This window comes from Apteryx mantelli, chromosome 10, assembly GCF_036417845.1.
Source record: "Apteryx mantelli isolate bAptMan1 chromosome 10, bAptMan1.hap1, whole genome shotgun sequence".
Lineage (NCBI taxonomy): Eukaryota > Metazoa > Chordata > Aves > Apterygiformes > Apterygidae > Apteryx > Apteryx mantelli.
The window spans coordinates 22,504,446-22,524,210 of NC_089987.1; the positions used below are offsets into that span (position 1 = coordinate 22,504,446).

The window sequence follows — 19,765 nt, forward strand, 5'->3', positions numbered from 1 at the left end:
TGGATTCTAGATTGCAGAAACAGCTAGAAATGTTGGGGGCAATACAAAAGGCCTGTGTTTTCCACCTTTAGCTGTCAATAGAGTTAGCTTGGTGCATGCATGCTGATTTCTGCTTTAGCTCCAACCATTATGTTCCATGCTCCCCTCCATGACCTGCACTCCAGCCCTTAGGAAGAGAGGTATTTTTTTGTTCTATCCTAGTGCATGTGATCCCAGGGATGCTTTTCAATAAAGCCATAGTGAAAAATTCTCCTGGGAGAAGAGGTGGAGCAGAAGGGGAGAGAGGAACCTTGTGGTGGATCTTGACTGGACAGGCTCAAACTAGAGCTCTCCTTGTCTCTGGTAACTCCTGTTAAAAGTACCCAAATACTGCCTGGTGGAGAGCTACTCTGGTAACACACCAGTGATTATTTGGTTCAAAGTGGAGCTTTCCCTGCTGTTAAGGGTGACGAGCTTTACCTCATCCATAATGTTCCCATACTTCTGATTGTAGTTTTCTTCCCAACATTTTGTTGCCATATCTAACGGAGGGAAACCTGAATTCTAAAAAACAGTGAGATTTTTAATGGTGACTGTACATTTAGGCTTATGATTTTCTTCTGTCACAGCTCCATGGGCAGGAAGTGGTGGTCATGGAAGTGTAGGGTTGAGGGCATGTGGCCATTGTCTAACTCCACCCCTGGAGCTGCACCAAGAAAGAATTAGGGCTGCCCTTTCTGCCAGTAAATAGGCAGTGCTGGGAGAAAGAAATGAGGAAGATTTGGTTGCGAGTCCCAAGTTTCCAGAAGGCTCTGATACGTTTAGTGTCTTCATTTGTCCAGTGATATGTGAACAGTGAGCAGTGGAAACCGTTCATGAGATCTCTTTTCCATTCTCATCCTCATCTGTTGTCGTTCTCCTCAAAACAATAAGTGACTGAATTATTTGTGGAAAGTGATGTGTGTTGTCCATGTTTCTAGTCTTTGAAATGCCTGTCAGGAGGCTTCTTCAGTCCACTCTTGCTGAGGGCAGGAGCAGGCTGCATCTCTTCCTGGTAAGAAGGTAGTGAACGTACCTTGGTTAGAGGGAACTCTCCATCAGCTGTGAGTGCAGAGTAGGCTGAGTTCTGGGGGCAGCTGGCTTACAGATGGTCAGGAGGTGGCAAGTGGCTCTCCAAATTACCTCTCAAGCTACAGAAGGCCTTGGTGTTAGACTGGCAGAATGTGGTTGTGCATTGGCAAGCCTGGCTCCAAATACCTGTGCAGTAACAGCACAAATGAAGGCTTTTGGGCAGTGTTGTGAGTGAAGCCCACTAGCCCTTCCAGGACAGTGCCTGCACTCTTGCTCTGCTGGCATGTTATCATGCTGGGGTTCCCAAGCTTCCTTTGCTTAAGTATTGTTTTTGGCAGCATCAGCAGCTCCTCACTGCACACAGGAGACAGCATTTGGCTTCTCTCACAGGGAATGGAGTACGGGTACCACAGTTGTGTGGGAACTTTGTTGTAATACAGTCCACGTCCTTCAGCATAGAAGAGGTAGCCATTCCTAGGTATTTTCAGAAGAGGTGTAGTCCACCTACCTGGATGAGAGTCAGAGCAGATCTAGACAGTGACTTAATTAGAGAACTGATAGTTTGAAGAGAATTCGACCTCCTGTCAGATCATGTTCTAGCTTACCTTCCACTGCAGAGTCCTGCTCGGGTTGAGTGATATAGCAGGTAAATACTGAAAGCAAATTCTGCCTGGATTGGTTAGGCCTTGAGGGGATATAGCCGAGAACAGAATTAGGCCCTGGTCAACCACCTTTTCCAAAGCATCGAGTGCTGATAGTCCTTCTCCCACCAGTGTTTAGCACCTCTGAATCTTGGGCAGCATGTGTGCTCTGGTCCTCTTTACTCTGGGGAATGGTGGAAAATTCCACCCTCAATTCCTTCAAGTCTAAAACACCTCCTTCACTTACTGTCAAGCCTGTGCTTAGGCCTCTGAGCCTCGGTCACCTGCAGCGTCTAGGGCAATGTAAGGAACCCATGCTCTTTGTTTCTTCTGGCACATGCTAGCGATATAGTCAACCAGGGCAAAATTTCCTCAGCACATTGGCCTAAGCTTCCACCAGGCAGGCAGTGAAGGAGGAATTAATTTCTTAAAATTGCTAGGTTTTTTGGGTTTTTTTAAGGTATTTTGTATCTGTGATAAGCCTGCTCAGGTTCCTGCAGGATGGCAAAATCATGGTCAAAGGCAAGTTGGCACCCAGCCATCCTAGAGCCTGGCCAGCACCCACAGCCCAGGTGACCCTTCTTGCAGGCCCAAGTTCTGCCCTTCCTCTAACCCAGCCTGTTCTTCAGGAGCACCGAAGTGTTGCTGGAGTGGGCTTTGCCTGCCTTGCAGAGCTGTCAGTACAGGGATGCTCTGGTGGCCTATTCAAAGGGACTGTTCTGCTTCTGATGTGGTGTAGGAAACCCCACCACAAGTGCATATAGGAGACCCTCCATAATTGACCACCACTAGGAAGCTTTTCTGTGTAGGAGCATCAACACCTTCTCTGCTCTTCTTAGGAGCCCTGCGTAGCAGCCGGTGCTTCCCTCAATAGATCTCCAGTGCCTTCTGCCTGTCATGCTGCTGCACGTCCTCTCTTCCCTCCTCGCTACTGTCCTAGAGAGTGAGGGGCTGGAAGTGGCCAGGATACCACCCAAATACTCTATTTTGTTTCATATGGCCAAGGTAGCTTTATGCAGCTTGGCATAAGATGACCTCTGTGTCTATTATGGGGAGTATTTGGGATCTTGGCTTCTTGTTTTTGTTCCCTTGTGTTGGTTCCTCTGCTTTTTTCTTCCCCCCACCTTATGTCCTGAGACAGCTGTAAATTGCTCTGAGTGTGGTAGCTCAGGGTCCTTGCTGGGAAAACCTGGGCCCTGCTTTATCGTCTGCCTGTTATTTGTTTGAAGTTGTCGATAAAGCAGGAGAGGTGGGAGCCCTGTCCTGATGCTAAATAGAGGTGTACTCAGACATTGAAAGAAGAGACCAAAAGAGAGAATCTGGACCTGTCAGCTTGTCCTGAAGCTGATGGCAAACAGAAGCTGCCTCCTACATGTTTCTGTGCAGAGCTTTGGCTGAAGTCAGTGGTGGTCTGTGTGCAGAGGGTTCCCAGACCAGATCTGTAATGAGAACAATAATTGAACGATCCTCCTGCCAAACCTTCCTGGGTTTGACTGGCGTCCTGATGCTGATTTGTTCTCTTATTGGCTTTCACAGGGGAACTCGCAAAATATTTTTTGAGTGAGTTAAACCTTGAGCTCGCTGCCTTGACCTGCTTTTCACTTCCTACAGATGGAGATGCTTGTTCTCCTGGGCATGTCATGGATGTTTTCCAGGGTAACACAGAGCCTTCTGAAAGGCAGGTTTGGGTGCTGCTTGCATTATTCTTGACCCTAGTGCATTGTTCCCTGGCCTGCTGCCCTGCTCCCTAGTGATACGTTACCATTTGTTCTGCAGAAATCAAGGAGATGGAAAAGCAAGCGAGAAGGGACGGATGCCAACAACCGACCCATCAAAGCTGCCGGGAAAGTTATTATCCAGGATATTTCCTGCTTGCTGCCAGTGCACAAGTTGCTAGGAGAGCTCTACATGTGAGTAAAGGCTGCCACCCTTTTCCAAATGAAAGCAGCCATCATTGGCATAGCTGTGCTTTGTAATCCTGAAATCATGCTGTACTGATCTTTGAATGTTTCCTTCCCTTCCTCCTCTGCTCCTGCCTTGCTGCTTTTTATGGTATCTCTCTCTGCCTGTGAGAGGGGACTTGTTTCTTAAAAATCTGAAAAGTGTGACAGAGGAAATTACTGATGATGTATTGTGTTCAGAGCTTGAAGAGGTGCTCCGGCATAATTGTTGCAAACCTTACAGGTTCAGTTTTTCATCAGATAAAGAGAGAAATTATCAGTACAATTCTCTCTTAAAGTGTCATGTTAAAGAACTCCACAGCTAAATGTACAGGTTTAAAATTCCCTATAAATGCATATTCTCATACTCTAAAACTGTTCATAACTCATAAGGATTTTTAACTTCAGAAGTTTTTAGGATGCACCATACTCTTGGAGATTTGGTGGTACATGCCAGTGTCTGTACTGCAGGTTCTTCCACTTTAATCAAAAGGATGGAGAAGTCCTGTTTGTGAACAAGGAAGCTCTTTTTCCAAAGTGTCTAATTCAGCTACTGAAATCCAAAAGCAACAGTAAAAATGGTTATACAGCCTCTGTTCCTCAATTCTTTCTTCCTTAGCTTTGGTAATACTGTCTGGTCCTTCATAAAATTTTCCAGTCTGTAGACATTCAGGGAAGAAGCAGGCTTCCCTTTTTAAAGGACAAAAAAATTGAGAAATTCTCTTCCTTCTCTCTTTCCTATGTTATTAAAAAGAAAGTCCTTCAAAAAGACCTGCTGGAACTTTCTTCCCTGGATATCTCCAGGCTGAATACTGGCCTGCCTCACAGTGAACAGCTGTCTCCTTCCAGGTCAAGCAGAGCTGGCAAGCAGGCTGATGAGAACTGTACCTTGTAACTGATGGCGCCAGCTTCTAGGGGCAAGAAAAAATCTTGCCTTGATAGTATCCTGGCACAAGTTTGATGCAACATTTCCTTGGAAGTGACGCATCTTAGGATCAATCCCAGCTAGTTTGGAGCTGAACTTGGTGCAATAAGACGTCTGCTAGAGAAGCTGAATAGTGGGATTTGCCAGAGGGAGGGCAGTGATCCCTGAATTAGGGGGGAGGGAGGGATAGGATCCTGATCATCTTGCAGGCTCGCACTGATCAGGCAGTTCTGGGCTATTAGTTGTTGCCAGTACCACATCCCTCCCATCCCTCCCCCCTTCATAGGTGACAGGCCAACCAGAGCTGAGCTATCTCCTTCCTTTTTAGACTGAATGTGAACAACATCCAGGAGACGTGCCAGAAGAATGCTGCCTCAGCCTTGGCAGTTGGACGGAGGGATCTCGTACAGGTATTATGTTGAACTGGAGCACTTTCCAGCGGCTGTGCTAACCTCAAAAGGCTTACGCTGTCACCTTGATGCCAGAACCATTACAAAGCCAGCTGGGTGCAGCAGTTATTCCAGGGAATCTCTGAAATGGCTGATAAACCAAGGCCCGGGGAACAGCTGTAGAGGAGGTGTTGTCTACCTCGTTGACTCTTGGCATCAAGAGATCCCTTGCCAGGGCTGCAAGTAGATTGTTTCATGCCCTTTGCCAAACTGAGGGAAGCACATTTTTCAGGGAATTCCTGCAGGCAAAGCTAGGAATGCAGCCTGCTTTTGAGTCAGCAAATGAAGTAACTGTACACGCAATTGCCTAGCTGCTGTCAGCCTTTTGATCAGTGGTTTTGTCTTATTTATGTAATCGTTCCTGTTGTAATTAGCTCAGCATTCATCTGTGCTGGCAGTGGGCACTAACTGCAGCGAGCTCCTCCTCAAGAGAGCTTACAGTTTGAGTCTGGGGACCCAGCTGCAGAAATGGACTGGGCAATTACCTTCACCTAGTAATGAGAGGAAAAATGGCTATTGTGGCCTGTCCTTTTCCGGATGACCAGTCCATCGCAATGTGCAGAGCACTTGACAGCACTCAGGAGTGCCTGAAAGAGATGGGAGTGGGCTAATGCTGCTAGAGGAGCCTGTACACCTCTCCTGAGCATTTGGCTCTCCCTAGATCTGGGCAGGGAACAGACATAGATTTACCTGATCTAAGCAGAAATGCACTCAAACTGTTGTCTTTCTGTGAGATTGTTAGCTCCATGGTGGGTTCTGCTAGACCAGCAGAGAGAAGCTAGATCTGTTTGTGCTTCATTTTGCTGTCTGGTTTGCCCATGTTGGACTAAAGCTTGGGTAGTGACTTTAGGATATCTAGCTTCTTCTGTTAGCTGTTTCAGACTTTTCCCTGTCTTGTAGGCAAACTTTCCCATAGATTGAATTAAAAAAAAAAAAAAAAGACGTTTAGGCGTGAGACCTAGTGAGGCTACTTTTAGTGTTTGAACGCCAGTTTGTGCGTTTCCTGATTTGCTCAAAATATTAAAAGATCCAGTAACTAGTCAAGGGAAAACTAATTACTGGAATAACTCCAGCAAGACTTTCCGTGATAGCTCTGCTCCTTGCTTGTTTTCCCTGCCTCATGTAACTCTAGCCTGTTTTGCAGCTTGCCTTGCTCCTAGCCAACCTGGAGCCTGGAGCCGACCTGGACCTATACTTGCTCTATAACAGCATAGGAAGGGGCATCTTCACCGCTTCCTTTCTGTGCTCTGTTGTACTCAGGCCTGTCCTTGTTTCAGTTTCTCTGCTTTTTCTTCAGTTCACAGGGAGCAGCTGAAGGATTACTGTTCCTGGCTGTTCTTCTTTGTACTCAGAGCACTTCCATTTTCTCTACTGTGTATACACAGGTCTTCTGATCTGTGTTATCAACTCTAGTTGTCCCCTCTCTAATTCTCTTTTCAGCACCACACTCTTTTCCTTTCCTGTTCTTTTCTCATGCCAAACTAGGAGCTTTGTTCTTCCTGGGATAGCGTGTACTAATTGCTCCATCTTAATAAAGCATAGCAGAAAAAACAGTTTTAGATTTAATGTGGTCACACACAATCAGTGGTATAGAGACTGAAGAGAGGGAACTGTTTTCAGAGGCAAGGGAGATAAACAAAGGAGGAACTTGACGTATGAAATAGTTAAACTGTTGGGGTAGAAATAGCGAACAGAGGTGTTCAGTAACACTCGCAGTGAATCAAAAGATATTTTTATGCAAGTAAGGATTCACCAGTAAATTTTCTGCCACCAGACATCTCTGAACCCAAGAACTGTAACAAATTTAAACCCTTCTGAGGTTTGTGAACATAAAATGCACTAATAGTTCTGTTACACTAAAGACCAGTTTAACCCAATCTCAGAACAAGTGTGACACGGAGAGCATTTCTCTCAGGTTCGTGTTATTCTATATATTGTCCACCACGCAGACGCTGAAACTGCTGCCTGTTATAGAAAAGCTCTGTTATTATCTATTTATGAGTAAACTTGTGTACACTGAAACTCTGGGAGATTGGCTCCTTCCTTTTCTAATTGTAGGTTGGATGCTTTTCTTTCCTGTTTACCAGGTTTGGTCACTAGCCATGGTAGCCACTGATCTCTGTCTTGGACCGAAGTCTGACCCAGATTTGGAGATACCCTGGGCACAACATCCATTTGGACGTCAATTACTGGAATCCTTGTAGGTCTCTGAAAGCTGGGGAGGGAATGGGGGAATGTTCTCTGAAGCAGAGCCTTCATAACCGTGTACATTGCGTGGCATCATTTCAGACTTGGAGCCCTGCCACAATTTGTATTTCCTTCCTCAAGCCTGAGATGTGTCAGGGAGGGAAGCTGCAAGTGCAATTTATGGCAAATAGGAGGCAGCAGTTGGCCTCCTATCAAGCAGCTGGTTGTCCCTCAGCTAAGGTTGAGCAGTAGAAGAGGTGTGGCTGGAGCTCTGCTTTGCAGCACGTCCACAAGGCCTGATTCAGAAGTAAAGATTTTGGTTTTCCTCTCATCACCTCCTAAATGAATGCTTTGGTTCAGCTGCTTGGTTCACCATCAGATCAGATTCACTGCTGCCATGTAGCATATTGAGAAATCATTCCACTCATATCTTGAATGAGTGTTAGCCACAAGTGTCCTCCTGCCAGTGAATCTGTTCAGGAGGGGGAATAATTAGTAACTGACATTATCTGTTGATAGATTTCATTCAGAGGCACAGGATTTGTGACGTGCTTTACATACTATTGCTTGTCCTAGCTCTCTCCTGCTGTGAGGCAGAGGTGGGAGAGGAGCACAGTTCTTAGCTGCTCTCAGACAGTCTTCATAGCAATTCAGAAAACCTTTGGTGGGGTTTTCCTTGTCATCTAGATGCACGATGCTTGTGTGTCAAGGGTCTTCTCAAAAAGGCGTTGTGCCTGGGAGTGAGTATAATGGCTCCAGATTTACGTCCAATTAAAATTGCTTTTGTGGTTCTCGTTCTTGAAGCTGCACAAACCTGAGATAATCGGGCCAACCAGTACTGCAGAGAAATAAGAGGAAAAGGTTAGATGCCCAGAATCATCTTTCTCCCACCTGTTAGACCATGAGAATCTGGCTTCTCAGAAGTGTGACTGAAAAGGCAACCCAATCCTGCAGAGTGCACATGCCTCCTGTGGGCAATAATGTGCCCAAAACTGATTTATGCAACAGGCTTGAAGTTAGTTACACTGGATTCTCGATGCTTTTTCCACTGAACTCTACTCAGTCTCATACTCTCTCTGTCTTTTTCCTTTCCCAGGCTGGCTCATTACTCACAGCTACATGATGTGCAGACCCTTGCTATGCTATGCAGCGTGTTTGAAGCCCAGTCCAGGCTACAAGGATGCCCAAACTCCTATGGCCCCTTTCCTCAGCGTGCCTCCAACCTGGCTTCCCACAGCCGCTATGTATGAGAGCCATTTCTTTCCTGTTTGTCTTTAAAATCTTTGAACATCTGTCATGTAGATGACATGATTTCCTCTCCTTTCCACCTCAACAGCCCAGTTTTACTTCCTCTGGCTCCTGTTCCAGCATGTCAGATCCTGGACTCGGCACTGGAGGCTGGAGCATAGGTATAGAGACCGGGGTAATAAATAGGGGAATCTGCCTCCCTTCTGGTCTAGGTCTTAGATAGCTCCTGTGGTGAGGAAGAAGGGGAATTAGTACTGGCAGTGATTGCAGGTGCTCTCGGCGGCTGGGCATGCGGGGTACCTGATGTGACTTCTTGGCCAGAAGCGAGCACAGCTTGCAGTAACCATGTTGATGGTCCCACATTCCTGCCCCTTCTGACTTCTGTAGCATGTTCTGTCAGACTGAGCTTTGGAGGAACTGCTAGAAACTCTCTAGACATGCCGAGCTAGGCCCTTGGACGCCAGATCAATCCAGAGCAAAGAGCTTGTACTGCCGCCTTTTCCGGTTGAAAACAAGTAGAGAGAGACCAGTTTGTGCCATTTTGCTTCCAGCCTTGCTATAGCTAGCACTCAGGGTGACCACCTCATTGCTGTCTCATTGCCATAAGCTCTCCACTGCCCTAGTGCTTGCAGTTTGAGGCTGTTAACTCTGTGCAGTGATGCCATAGTTTTCAACAGGTAGGATGCTGCTAGAGGGCCTTCCTCTCTCCTATTGCATGGGGTTCAAGGGGAAAAAAAGATCTCTGTGCTTTCTCCTGTTGCTGGAACTCAAACATCAGCAGCTGGAAAGGCGGGGTTGGTGGTGGTGTGGATACCTGTGGGCCTAAGGACATTTTTTGCTGAGCTGTAAATGTATCAAAGTCAAAAGTCACTCTTAAGGGTGCCTGGGTCAGAGAGCGCTAAAGCTGCTTGCTGATTCCTAGTGATATGCATAGCCTAGGGCAGCATCAGCCTGTTAGCAGCAAATCTGCAGCCTTTCAGTGCAGTATCAAGGCATCTATGATATGAGGAAGAGTGCAGAATAAAGGTTAATGGAGCTGATGTGTCCTGTAGCAGTTAACAGCAGTCTTCTCCCTGCCCCCAGGGCAATGCCTTACAGACCGAGGCCCCTTTACAGTGACAGCGGCCTCGGTGATGAAAATCCTCCCTCTCTGGGGAAGAGGAGCCCATACTGGCATAACCTTCCCAAGGAAACTCCATGGAATTGCCTGAACAGTTTTTAACTGAGGTGGAAGGCAGAAGGGATTCCTCCATATTAAATTGATGAACCCCATTCCCATGCTATCACCAGGAGCCCAGGAGAGCATCGGCAAGTAGAGAGGTTGGCTCTTAGTTTTCTGAGATGGAGTAGTGTTTGTAGGAGTGCAGAAAGTGATGCAATGGTGTCTTAGAAAACCAGAGTGTGTGCTCTTATGTTTGACTTTCACATCTCCTTCCCCCCACTTTTGACAAGGTTGTGCTCATGTGTATTGTGCTTTGCGATATGCTTATCATCTTTTGATGCCTGCAGCAAACAAAGACACAGAGCAGGCCTCCACTCCCTGGTGCGAGTCTTCTCCAGATGACTTCCGCTACGGAAATCTAATGTATCCTGATCATCGGGAGCGTGAGAAGGATCAACATGAGAAAAACAAAAGGTAGCTTATAGCATGCCTTGGGGTTATTCAGGGATATGTGACTCCATGCCCAAATCAACTGGAATCACAGAATCACAGAATCGCTGAGGTTGGAAGGGACCTCTGGAGATCATCTAGTCCAACCCCCCTGCTCAAGCAGGGTCACCTAGAGCACATTGCACAGGATTGCATCCAAGCGCGTTTTGAATATTTCCAGAGAAGGAGACTCCACAACCTCTCTGGGCAACCTGTTCCAGTGCTCTGTCACCCTCACAGTGAAAAAGTTTTTCCTCATGTTCAGATGGAAGCGTCTGTGTTTCAGTTTGTGCCCGTTGCCTTGCGTCCTGTCGCTCGGCACCACTGAAAAGAGGCTGGTCCCATCCTCTCGACACCCTCCCTTCAGATACTTGTACACGTTGATAAGATCTCCTCTCAGCCTTCTCTTCTCCAGGCTAAACAGGCCAAGCTCTCTCAGCCTTTCCTCATGTGAGAGATGCTCCAGTCCCCTAATCATCTTTGTAGCCCTTCGCTGCACTTGCTCCAGTAGTGCCACATCCCTCTTGTACTGGGGAGCCCAGAACTGGACGCAGTACTCCAGATGTGGCCTCACCAGGGCTGAGTAGAGGGGGAGAATCACCTCCCTCGACCTGCTGGCAACACTCTTCCTGATGCACTCCAGGATACCATTGGCCTTCTTGGCCACAAGGGCACATTGCTGCCTCATGCTTAACTTGGTGTCCACCAGCACTCCCAGGTCCTTCTCGGCAGAGCTGCTTTCCAGCAGGTCAACACCCAACCTGTCCTGGTGCCTGGGGTTATTCCTCCCCAGGTGCAGGACCCTGCACTTGCCTTTGTTGAACTTCATGAGGTTCCTCTCTGCCCACCTCTCCAGCCTGTCCAGGTCTCTCTGAATGGCAGCACAGCCCTCTGGCGTATCAGCCACTCCTCCCAGTTTTGTAGTCTAGGAAGTCTATAGCCAGGTCCTTTTCATTCAGTAAGTAATTTGGAGAAGGTTCATACTACAGATCAGTTCTGTTGGGACTGCATATGATATATATCTGTAAGATGGCTGCAGCGAGACCCCCAGAGGAGAGTCCGCCCATTTGACATACCCTTGAGCATAGCACAAGTGAAAGGCAGACCAGTCAGTGTGTTAACAGTATTTCAGCAACACATGGGAAGTACTATTCCGCTCTTCTAGTGATGTGAGCTGGTTGTTTAGCCATCGTTGGGAAGAGTATTGCAATCAGAGTCTCAGAGAGTAAGTCAAGCAGATGACAATGCAGTTTGTTCCCCCAGGCTCCTGGATCCTGCCAACACTCAGCAGTTTGATGACTTTAAGAAGTGCTATGGAGAAATCCTTTATCGCTGGGGCCTGCGGGAGAAGCGGGCTGAGGTTCTCAAGTTTGTCTCTTCTCCTCCTGATCCCCACAAAGGAATCGGTGAGTGCATGCTTCTGCTCGCTCCAGCTGCCCAGGCAGAGTCGGGACTCTGCCTCAAGGGTCTGGGAGCTAGCAGGCCATGGGCATGATGAAAATTATCTATTAGTCTGCCCAGAGGTCAGCTCTGCCAGCAAACTATCAGCTTCTTTGCAGCTCAGAGTGGAGAGGAGATTTGCAGCTCTTGCATCAGTGGCTTTGTAGACTGTAACATCTCTCTAGCCAAATTGCAAACACATGCTAATCTAGAGCTGTTCGGCTAGTTATGCTGGTGGCCTTTATTCCCTCTAAAGAGGAGCACAGGCGTGCACTACCCTCGTCTGTGATTCTGGGTTGGGGTGTTCTTATAGTGCACGTGTAAAACTGCAAGATCTCTAGCTGTGGGTGAGCTAGACAGGAAGTAGGCAAATAAAATGTTTCTCCCAAATTATTTTCAGCAATGTAGCTGCCCAGAACTGCCACTCAAGGGCAGTTGCTAAAATGTCTTCTTACTAGGCCTCTGGGAAAAGATGCGCTTAGCCTGGGAGGAGAGAAGCGGGTGAAGGATGCCAGAGAAGCAGCAGTTGCTTGTTTAGCTCTTGTTACCCTGTCTCACCTTGTAATGTGGGATTCCTTCTGGAGCGAAAATTGGTGACTTCCACCATTGCCTTTGCTCCTCCGTGGCCAGTGGTCACAACACTGGTAACATCCACGCTGAGTGTGCTATGCACTCTCTCTGTGATGAGAAACAAAGGCTGTTCTTGTTCTTAGTTGCACTTCAGAGATGTGTGATGCAGATGAGGACAACTGGAAGCCTTCATCTCCACAGCATGTGTCAGTGTGTCCCAAGCTGGAAATCTGAGACACGTTCCCAGCTGAGAGCTGTTTAGCCATCAGGGGAACTGGTGGGCCAGTCTGTGTCCCAGCACACTGGTTGCCCACATTAATGGTGGCTGGTGATATCTCTTTGCTCCTCTTTGGAGATCAAAATGAGGTCTGTAAAATGTACTGTTCCTCCACCCTGAAGGAGTATCCCTCCTGGGCTGATGTGAGGCAAATCTCTTGGGCAGTGGGTTCAGGGGACTTTTCTGTACCTGCCGAATGTAGGGTCGAATGGAGGATGTTTTTGTCTGTAATTCTGCCAGGCTGATTGTCGTGCTTCCAATTTCTTTCCTCCTGCCAGAGTTCGGTGTGTACTGCAGTCACTGCCGCAGCGAGGTGCGAGGCACCCAGTGTGCCATCTGCAAGGGCTTCACGTTCCAGTGTGCTATCTGTCACGTGGCAGTGCGAGGCTCCTCTAACTTCTGCCTGACGTGCGGACACGGAGGACACACCAGCCATATGATGGAGTGGTTTCGCACCCAGGAAGTGTGCCCCACAGGCTGTGGATGCCACTGCCTGCTCGAGAGCACGTTCTGAACAGTCGTGAGAGCAGAGTGCCCGTGAACTGGATTTGATATTTAATTCCCAAGCCATGTTGAATCAGCTCTGCTCCAGGGTGTCTGGAGGAGATGCTACAGGTTGCTGAAGCAGGATTTCCTGGCAGTGCACTGCAGGGGTGTTTACACGTGCTTCCAATATTCCAACACTTCCCAGGTTGCTTTCAGACTGATTTGACCAAACTCCCTGTGTCCATTGCTGGCAATGGATGCCAGACCAGAAAAATCACACTCTCCTGCAGGATATGTGAATATTGGTTAGTCCTTTTTGGGCTGAGGGGGTGTTAAAAAGTTCCTTTGCAAAACACTCAACTGGCAGAGCCAAACTTGCTCCAGCTACATAGTCTTTCCAGATGCCTCCTGACAGGGGCAGAAAGTGAGCAAAATAGAGAGTCGTCTTTGCACAATTAAGGTGGAAATAATTCACAGGTAACAGTGAGCTATAAAGGCTAATTGCAAACTGTGTTTGAAGAGCAAATAGTCCGTGGGACTTGCTCAAAGTTACTCATTGAAGCAACAGGGTCCTTATTTTGCTGTTTACACTGTTCTAGTTGTCCCATAAAACAAAAGAATCAAACCACATTTTTCAGGATTATTTCCTAAATAGCTTCCTACTCACTGGTCAGTATCTGCAGCTGGTATGAAAAGCCCAGCCCTGTGGCCAAAAGCGCTAGGATTAGTTGTTTTCTTCCAGCAATTTTAGTAGTGTTACTCCTCAAGTGTCTCCATTCTGCTGTTCTGCCTGGGTGATACAATGCACTTTAACTTGCCTGTCCCTGCCTTGTCGGGGACACGTCCTGGTGACTGGGAAAGGCCATCTGCCTTTTGATCTTTGGATCCACACAGCGTTTCCACGGACGGTGATGCTGCCTCTTCTGCTCTGGGCCTGGGTCTCGTTGTGTGTCGGGGACCATCTGAGAGCATTTTGGAAAGCCCTTTGTTTCCTTGCCAAGAAAACCCAAGAGAGAAGCTCTAGTCCATGAAGCTCCTTCTAGATATTTTCTCCAGGCCATCCCGCCCTGTTCGTATGGGGGATATCAAGGAGTAATTTGAGATTCACAACCTCGACTGAACTGTTGGTGCCCTTGAGCGACTAGGCCTGCGGGCCAGGGAGGCAGCAGTTTCAAGGGGAGAAGGGGCTGTGGTGGAATTCACAGAGGCCAGAGGTTTGTACCTCTGCTCTCTGTGGTGCTTCCATCCCAGAACATACTTGAATGGGCCGTCTGTCCTGGGAGGCTCTGCCGGCTGCGTACTGGGACGCTGCAGTGCCCCTGTCCGTGCAGTTGTGTGCGCACATGGGGCGTGCAGCCTGTGCCTCTCCTAAGCAGCCTTCTGTCTTGACTGATTTTGGGCAAACGTGTGGTCAGGGACTGGCCCGCTGGAGCTACCCCTTCCCTCCGCTGGCACCGGTGGGTCCTTGCCTCCTGCGCAGGGCCACGTGCTGCGCCCTCTCCAAACCCTCGTGCTAACGCGGGCTGTGGGATCCTGCTGTCGAATAAACAGATGGTGTATCTTAAACATTAAAATTATTTTTTTAAGTGCTGTTCTGATGAGAACTGTTGTCGCTGTGCTAGTTCTCCCTTGGGGGGGAGCCCGGAGCAGCTCTTCCTCCCTGCGCCCCGCAGCGGGGTCCCCTTAGGAACGCCGGTGCCGCACGGTGGCAGCAGAGACCCGCGGTAGCTGGGGGGCTCCCCGGCTGCTGCCGGGACCCTCGGCCCGCTCCGCCTGGCTCTTGCACCGGCCCTGCCGCTGGGCTGGACGGGGCCGGGTTCGGCCGGGAGCGACGGGACGGCGTGCGGGCACGGCCCTGGCCCGTGCTGCCCTGCCCGGCCGAGGCCTCCTCCGGGAGCTGCCTGCAGGCTGCGACGCAGCTCTTGCAAAATGAAGCCACGTGGTTTCTGAGCTGTTGGCGAACCTGCCTCTTGCAGCTCCAACAGGCCCGTGCTGGGGCCCTCGCACGGGTGGGATTTCTCTCCGTCCCCAGGCCAGGTGCTCTCTGCTGTGAGCTCCCGAGGGCTCCCTCCGCTGCCTTTTGTACGTGGCAGCCCTTCAGCTCGGGAGCGTTTCCATTTCCATGGTTGAGCGTGCACGTAGGTTGGAAGGGAAAGGAGACTTGTCATTTAAGGCGATGGACTGACAGATAATGGTACCTAATGTGCGTTATTACAGTTCATTACGGCATGTCTCTAGTATCTGAATACCTTCGAGGTGGGGGACGGCTGATGCTCCGGAGGAAGGCGGAAAAGCACTTGCCGTGGCTGTTTGTGCAACTTGCCGTGTGTAGGCGGATTTCTTCCCTGTCACTGCAGGCATTTGCCTCGCCCTGCAGCATGTGTCGTGTTTGCTTTGGGAGTGATCTTGCTCAACGCAGAAGTGACTATTGCGAAGAAACGGGAATGTCTTATTCTCACCTGCATGGAGCCGGATTAGACCAGAAATGCATTCCCTTAGCTTGACACCCCCCGTCTGGAATAAGCTATCGGAAAAGGGGCATGCTACTATACCCACACCAGTGTGTGTCTGCTCTGGACCACAACCATTTCGGTCCCTTACTGACCTGCTATTTGCAATAACCTGATAAAGTGCAAAAAGCTTCCCAATCTGGCCGCAATTTCAATACCGCCTGAATTTCAGGCTTTAGAGAATGCAGCGCCAGCGTTCGGCTGACCAGAGAGAACCGACGACGGCCGAGTGGAGCAGTACGGTCGGGAGGGCACTCGCCATGGCAGGAGGGGAGGAACGGGTGGCATCGTGTCCCGGGCAGGGCAGCTCTGAGGCTGCGGGACTCGAATCTCTCAGCGTGGAGAGCACCAGTGTTGCGCCGAAACAGCTCTTGGGCCACCGGAGCAGTCAAAACAGGCAAATCAAATGTTGGCGATAAAAGAGCGGAGAATAAAATGCAAATACCACCATGGGAGTATCTGGTGCACCTGTATCTTGGTGCGGTTCTGGCTCTCCCATCCCCAAAAGACGCCTGCAGACCTGAACGCCGCTCAGGGAAAAGCAAAGGGCTGTGATAGAGCGTCCATCCAAAGGACAGCTCAGTAGCCTGGGGTGTTGCAGCTGGGAGGGATGCGACGGGAGAAACGTGGTAGGGGCCTGCGGAGCGGGGGGATTAGTTCATGGTTTCTGCTGGCACAGGAGCTGGGGGGTGTCGAGCTAAACTAGCTCGCAGTAAGCTGAAAACAAGGAAGCAAGCGAGTTCCTCGCGCGATGCGTAGGAAGGGTGTGAAACCGCTTCCCTTGGGGCATCGCGGGCTCTGCAGGTTTACGAGGGCTCAGGTAGACAAGTCCATAGAGGAAAACAATCCGGAGCTGTCAGCGCTGCTCCCCCGCGTTGGGAGAGCCTTGCCCCTGGGTCCCCGAGCTAGGAGCGTGCTGGGAGGTGTCGCTGCCCCGCCAGCCTCTCCTTATGCTCTTCCCTGCCCCTCCGCTGCCAGCCCTGGCAAAAGAAGATGCTGAGCTTGACAGACCTTTGGGCTGACCCGGAGCAGCTCCTCCAGCGGGATTTGCTGTGAAACTGTAACAGCTCCCTGCTTGACACGTGCGCAGCGGTGTTGCAGCTGCATTAGAGCAGATTTTCTCAAGGATGGTCAAAACCAAAAGCTCCCAAGACAGCCCGTTCTGGCCTCAAGGTCACTGTCAGCTTTTAAACCCTTTTTTGCGCGGCGCAGAGAAAATACAGGTTCTCTGGGCAATGAGCACGGCATCTGCTCTGCTCCCAGATTTGGGGAAACGCCTTCGCCGTTCTTGCCGAAGGTCTCCCTCTACAGAGCATGGGAAGTCTGATCCCCTGTTGTCAAAGTCTGGCGGAGGTGCGAGGGATGATGATATTGCACACGGTGCCAGGGAAAACCTCCCTGTAGCTACTGCTACTTGCGGTGTCTGCATCAGCCCCTTCCCCTGCAGCCGCAGCTACGCCGCCGGTGCCAGCGCTGCAGGGCCTGATCCTGCCCCAACCCCAGCGGCACCGTCCTGCTGTCTCCCTGGTGCTGGCGCCAGGGTCAGGTCGGTTGGGAACCGCTCAGGCCAGGCCATGTTGGTGCTCTCGTTGGGGCCAGGCTGATTTTGAGCCGGCTCAGCTCCTGCTCCCCCCGGGGGCCGGCACGGCCAAGGCAGCGGGGGCTGGCGGCTGCTTTTGGCCACGACGCAGAGTTACGCTGGGTCCGAGAGGCTGTAACCGCAGCTGAGGTGAAGCTGCTGCTGCCTGCGCACGTGATGAAGGCTGGGAAAACCCCAGGCTCCCCGGTTCCTGGGCATGCCGCCCCTTTGCACCCCTTGGACCTTGGTGGCAGCCAGGGACGCTGGCTCCTGGCTGTGGCTGCAGAGCCCTTGGCACCCGAATCCGCCCTTCCTTGTGCAGGACGGGTGCAGGTGCCAGCCCGGGAGCAGGGTGCCATGGTGGCAGCGGGGTCTGTGCCTGCGGCAGGGACTTGCTGCTGCTCCCGGAGCAGAGCCGACACCAGCGAAGGAGCCATTGGGGCCCGGCAAGTTTATCCCAGGCCAGGCACAACCCGGTCGCCCTTGCTTTGCCGAGAGGGTCCGGCGGGGTGGGGATGGGAAGGGAAGGGAAGGGAAGGGAAGGGAAGGGAAGGGAAGGGAAGGGAAGGGAAGGGAAGGAAATGCCTTTGCGTGGGTTTGCCAGTCGCTCCGGGGCCCGGCGGCTCCTGGGAGGCTGCTGGGAGAGGCAGGCGCCGCGCCGGGGCCGGCAGGGAACCGCTCGGGGCCGGTGCTGCCAGCAGCGCCGCAGCTCCGGGACACGGGGGCGCGGGAGGCAGGGCCGGGCGGCGGAGGACGCCCCGGACCCGCGCCGCCGGCAGGACCGGCTCGGCTGGGGGAGGCAGCTCTGCCCGCGGGGGCGGCGCGCCGGGGTCGCCGCGGGGGGATGCCGCGGGCACCTCGACGGGGCTGGGCGCTCCCTGCGGAGGGCAGCGAAGGCACCGGTTCCCACCGGGGACAGGGGTTGCATCGCCTCGGCCTCTTCCTCCTCCTTCTCCTCCTCCTCCTCCTCCTCTCCCGCTCAGCCCAAGCGGGGCGGCCGGGAGCGCGGGCTCCCCCGGAAGCAGGGCAGGCGGCACATGTCCGAGCCCTGCGCCGGCCAAGCGGGGCCGCCCGGGGAGGGCGAGAGACACAGTCAGGCACCGCGGGGTGGGCAGCACCTGCCGGCTCTCCTGCACCCTCCCTCCACGCGCGGTCCCCGTGGCGCCGTCGCGGAGTCCCGCCGGGCTCAGGTTCCCGGTGCCGGCAAAGCGCGATCCGACGGCACCGCGCGTGCTGATGGCGGCGGCGGTGGCTGGAGGGGGGCAGCCGGGGCCTGGGGCGCCCGCCCGGTTTGGGATTTGCGCATGAGCCTGCAAAGCTACCGCGCGAGCCTCCAGCGGAGCGCCCCGGCCTGCCGGCTCAGGCAGATCCGCCTCCGCCCCCCGCTCGCCCCCGCGCTCCCGGGAAAAGCCTCATCCCAAAACGGGAGCCGCCCTGCCTCGCTGTCGGGCCGCGCCGGGCGCTTTTCGAAACATCTTTGGGAAGAAAAGGCAGTTTTGGGGCTCGGGGGCACGGGGACCCCGGGCCGGGCCGCTGCCAGCTCCCGGCAGCCGGTCCCGCACGGCACGGCACGGCACGGCACGGCAGGGCACGGCGCGGCGGGGCTCCCGCAGCCCTGCCCCGGGGCCGCCGCTGGAGGGGCCGAGGGGCGGCTCTCGGTGCCGCCGCGGCCCCGGCTCGCCGCAGCGGGGCAGCGCCAGGGGCTCGTGCCGCCTCGGCGAGGCCCCGGCCCCCGCGGCCGCCCCGGCCCCGCGTGAGCCCCGCGGCCGCGCTCGGGGCCGCCGGCTCCATTGTGGGGCCGCAACAAGGGAGCCTCTTTCTCCGCCTTTGTCCATTGTGCCGGCGGCGCCGCGGGAAGGGCGCCCGCCCGCCCGCCGGGCTGCCCCGGCTCCCGGAGGGCCCGGGGGTGCCCACGGCCCCACGGCCCCGGCGGGAAGCAGGAGCCCCTGCCCCAGCGGGGCCGCAGGCGGTCCGGGCTCCCCGCTGCCGCCGCCGCCGAGCGGCTCCGAGGGCTTCTAGCGGAGAGCCGGGCCCGGCGGCGGGCAGCGCCGGGACGCGGCGGTCCCGGGGGCCGTGGGGCCCTGGCACGGCCCTGCGCGGCCCCCACCACGCCGCAGCGCTGCCGGCCGCGGTGCACCGGCTGTTTTACCCGCAGCCGGCTCAGGTGTGAGCAAACCTGACCGGGGGAGAAGATTTGTCCCAGCGCAAGGAGGTGGGTGCTCCCGGGCGGTGGCCGAGGTCCCCCCCGGGCTCTCCCAGGTCCCCCCCGTCGTGGGATTTAAAAAGGAACAAGGCAGCGAGAGAGGCAAGAAGCAAAAAAAAATCGAAATCCCTTAATGGGGAAGCAAAGCAGAAGGCAGGAACCCCTCAGGCTGGAAACCTCGGCGCCCACGCGGAGGAATTCCTGCCATTTCTCAGTGGGCGCCTGCAGGGCCAGGGCAGGAGACGGGCCCGGGGCCGGGCTCCCCCGGCCGGCGGCCGCATCCGCAGCTCCCGGGGGTGCGCGACGCGCCTGCGTGCCAGGGCTAATTAGAGGGGATGTTACGCGGCGCTTAATAGGTGCCTATTAAATCCTCCCGCCCGGCCGCTTTGCCCGGAGCGCGGGCTGCGCTGCCATTTTCTCTTTCTGCATTGGCACGGCATGGTTTCGGCTGCCAAACCGGGAGCGCCGGCGCCGGGAGCCCGGCTGCAAAGCCGCGGGGAGAGACGCGTGCTGGCAGCAGCCGCGAAAACCCCCGCGGCGCAATTAAAAGGTCGCTAATTCCTGGTTATCGGGGAAGCAAACGCGAAGGCGCTGGGGCGCCCGGCCGGC

The 19,765-nt window shown here is 53.1% G+C and overlaps 1 protein-coding gene across 2 annotated transcripts in view; it reads left to right on the plus strand.

The window, feature by feature from the left end:
* WDR59 (WD repeat domain 59) overlaps window positions 1-14,450 on the plus strand; it is a 53,306-nt gene extending 38,856 nt beyond the window's left edge. The window contains exons 19-26 of one of the 2 annotated variants that reach the window (XM_067302685.1): window positions 3,468-3,601; window positions 4,885-4,966; window positions 7,093-7,205; window positions 8,289-8,436; window positions 8,529-8,601; window positions 9,950-10,076; window positions 11,355-11,497; window positions 12,657-14,450. In XM_067302685.1, coding sequence (XP_067158786.1) covers window positions 3,468-3,601; window positions 4,885-4,966; window positions 7,093-7,205; window positions 8,289-8,436; window positions 8,529-8,601; window positions 9,950-10,076; window positions 11,355-11,497; window positions 12,657-12,892 — 1,056 coding nt within the window. In that variant the 3' untranslated portion in view covers window positions 12,893-14,450. Of the gene's footprint in view, window positions 1-3,467; window positions 3,602-4,884; window positions 4,967-7,092; window positions 7,206-8,288; window positions 8,437-8,528; window positions 8,602-9,949; window positions 10,077-11,354; window positions 11,498-12,656 lie in introns of those variants that run through there. The other variant, XR_010885306.1, reaches the window with a different exon arrangement.
* The last annotated feature ends 5,315 nt before the right edge of the window (window positions 14,451-19,765 follow it).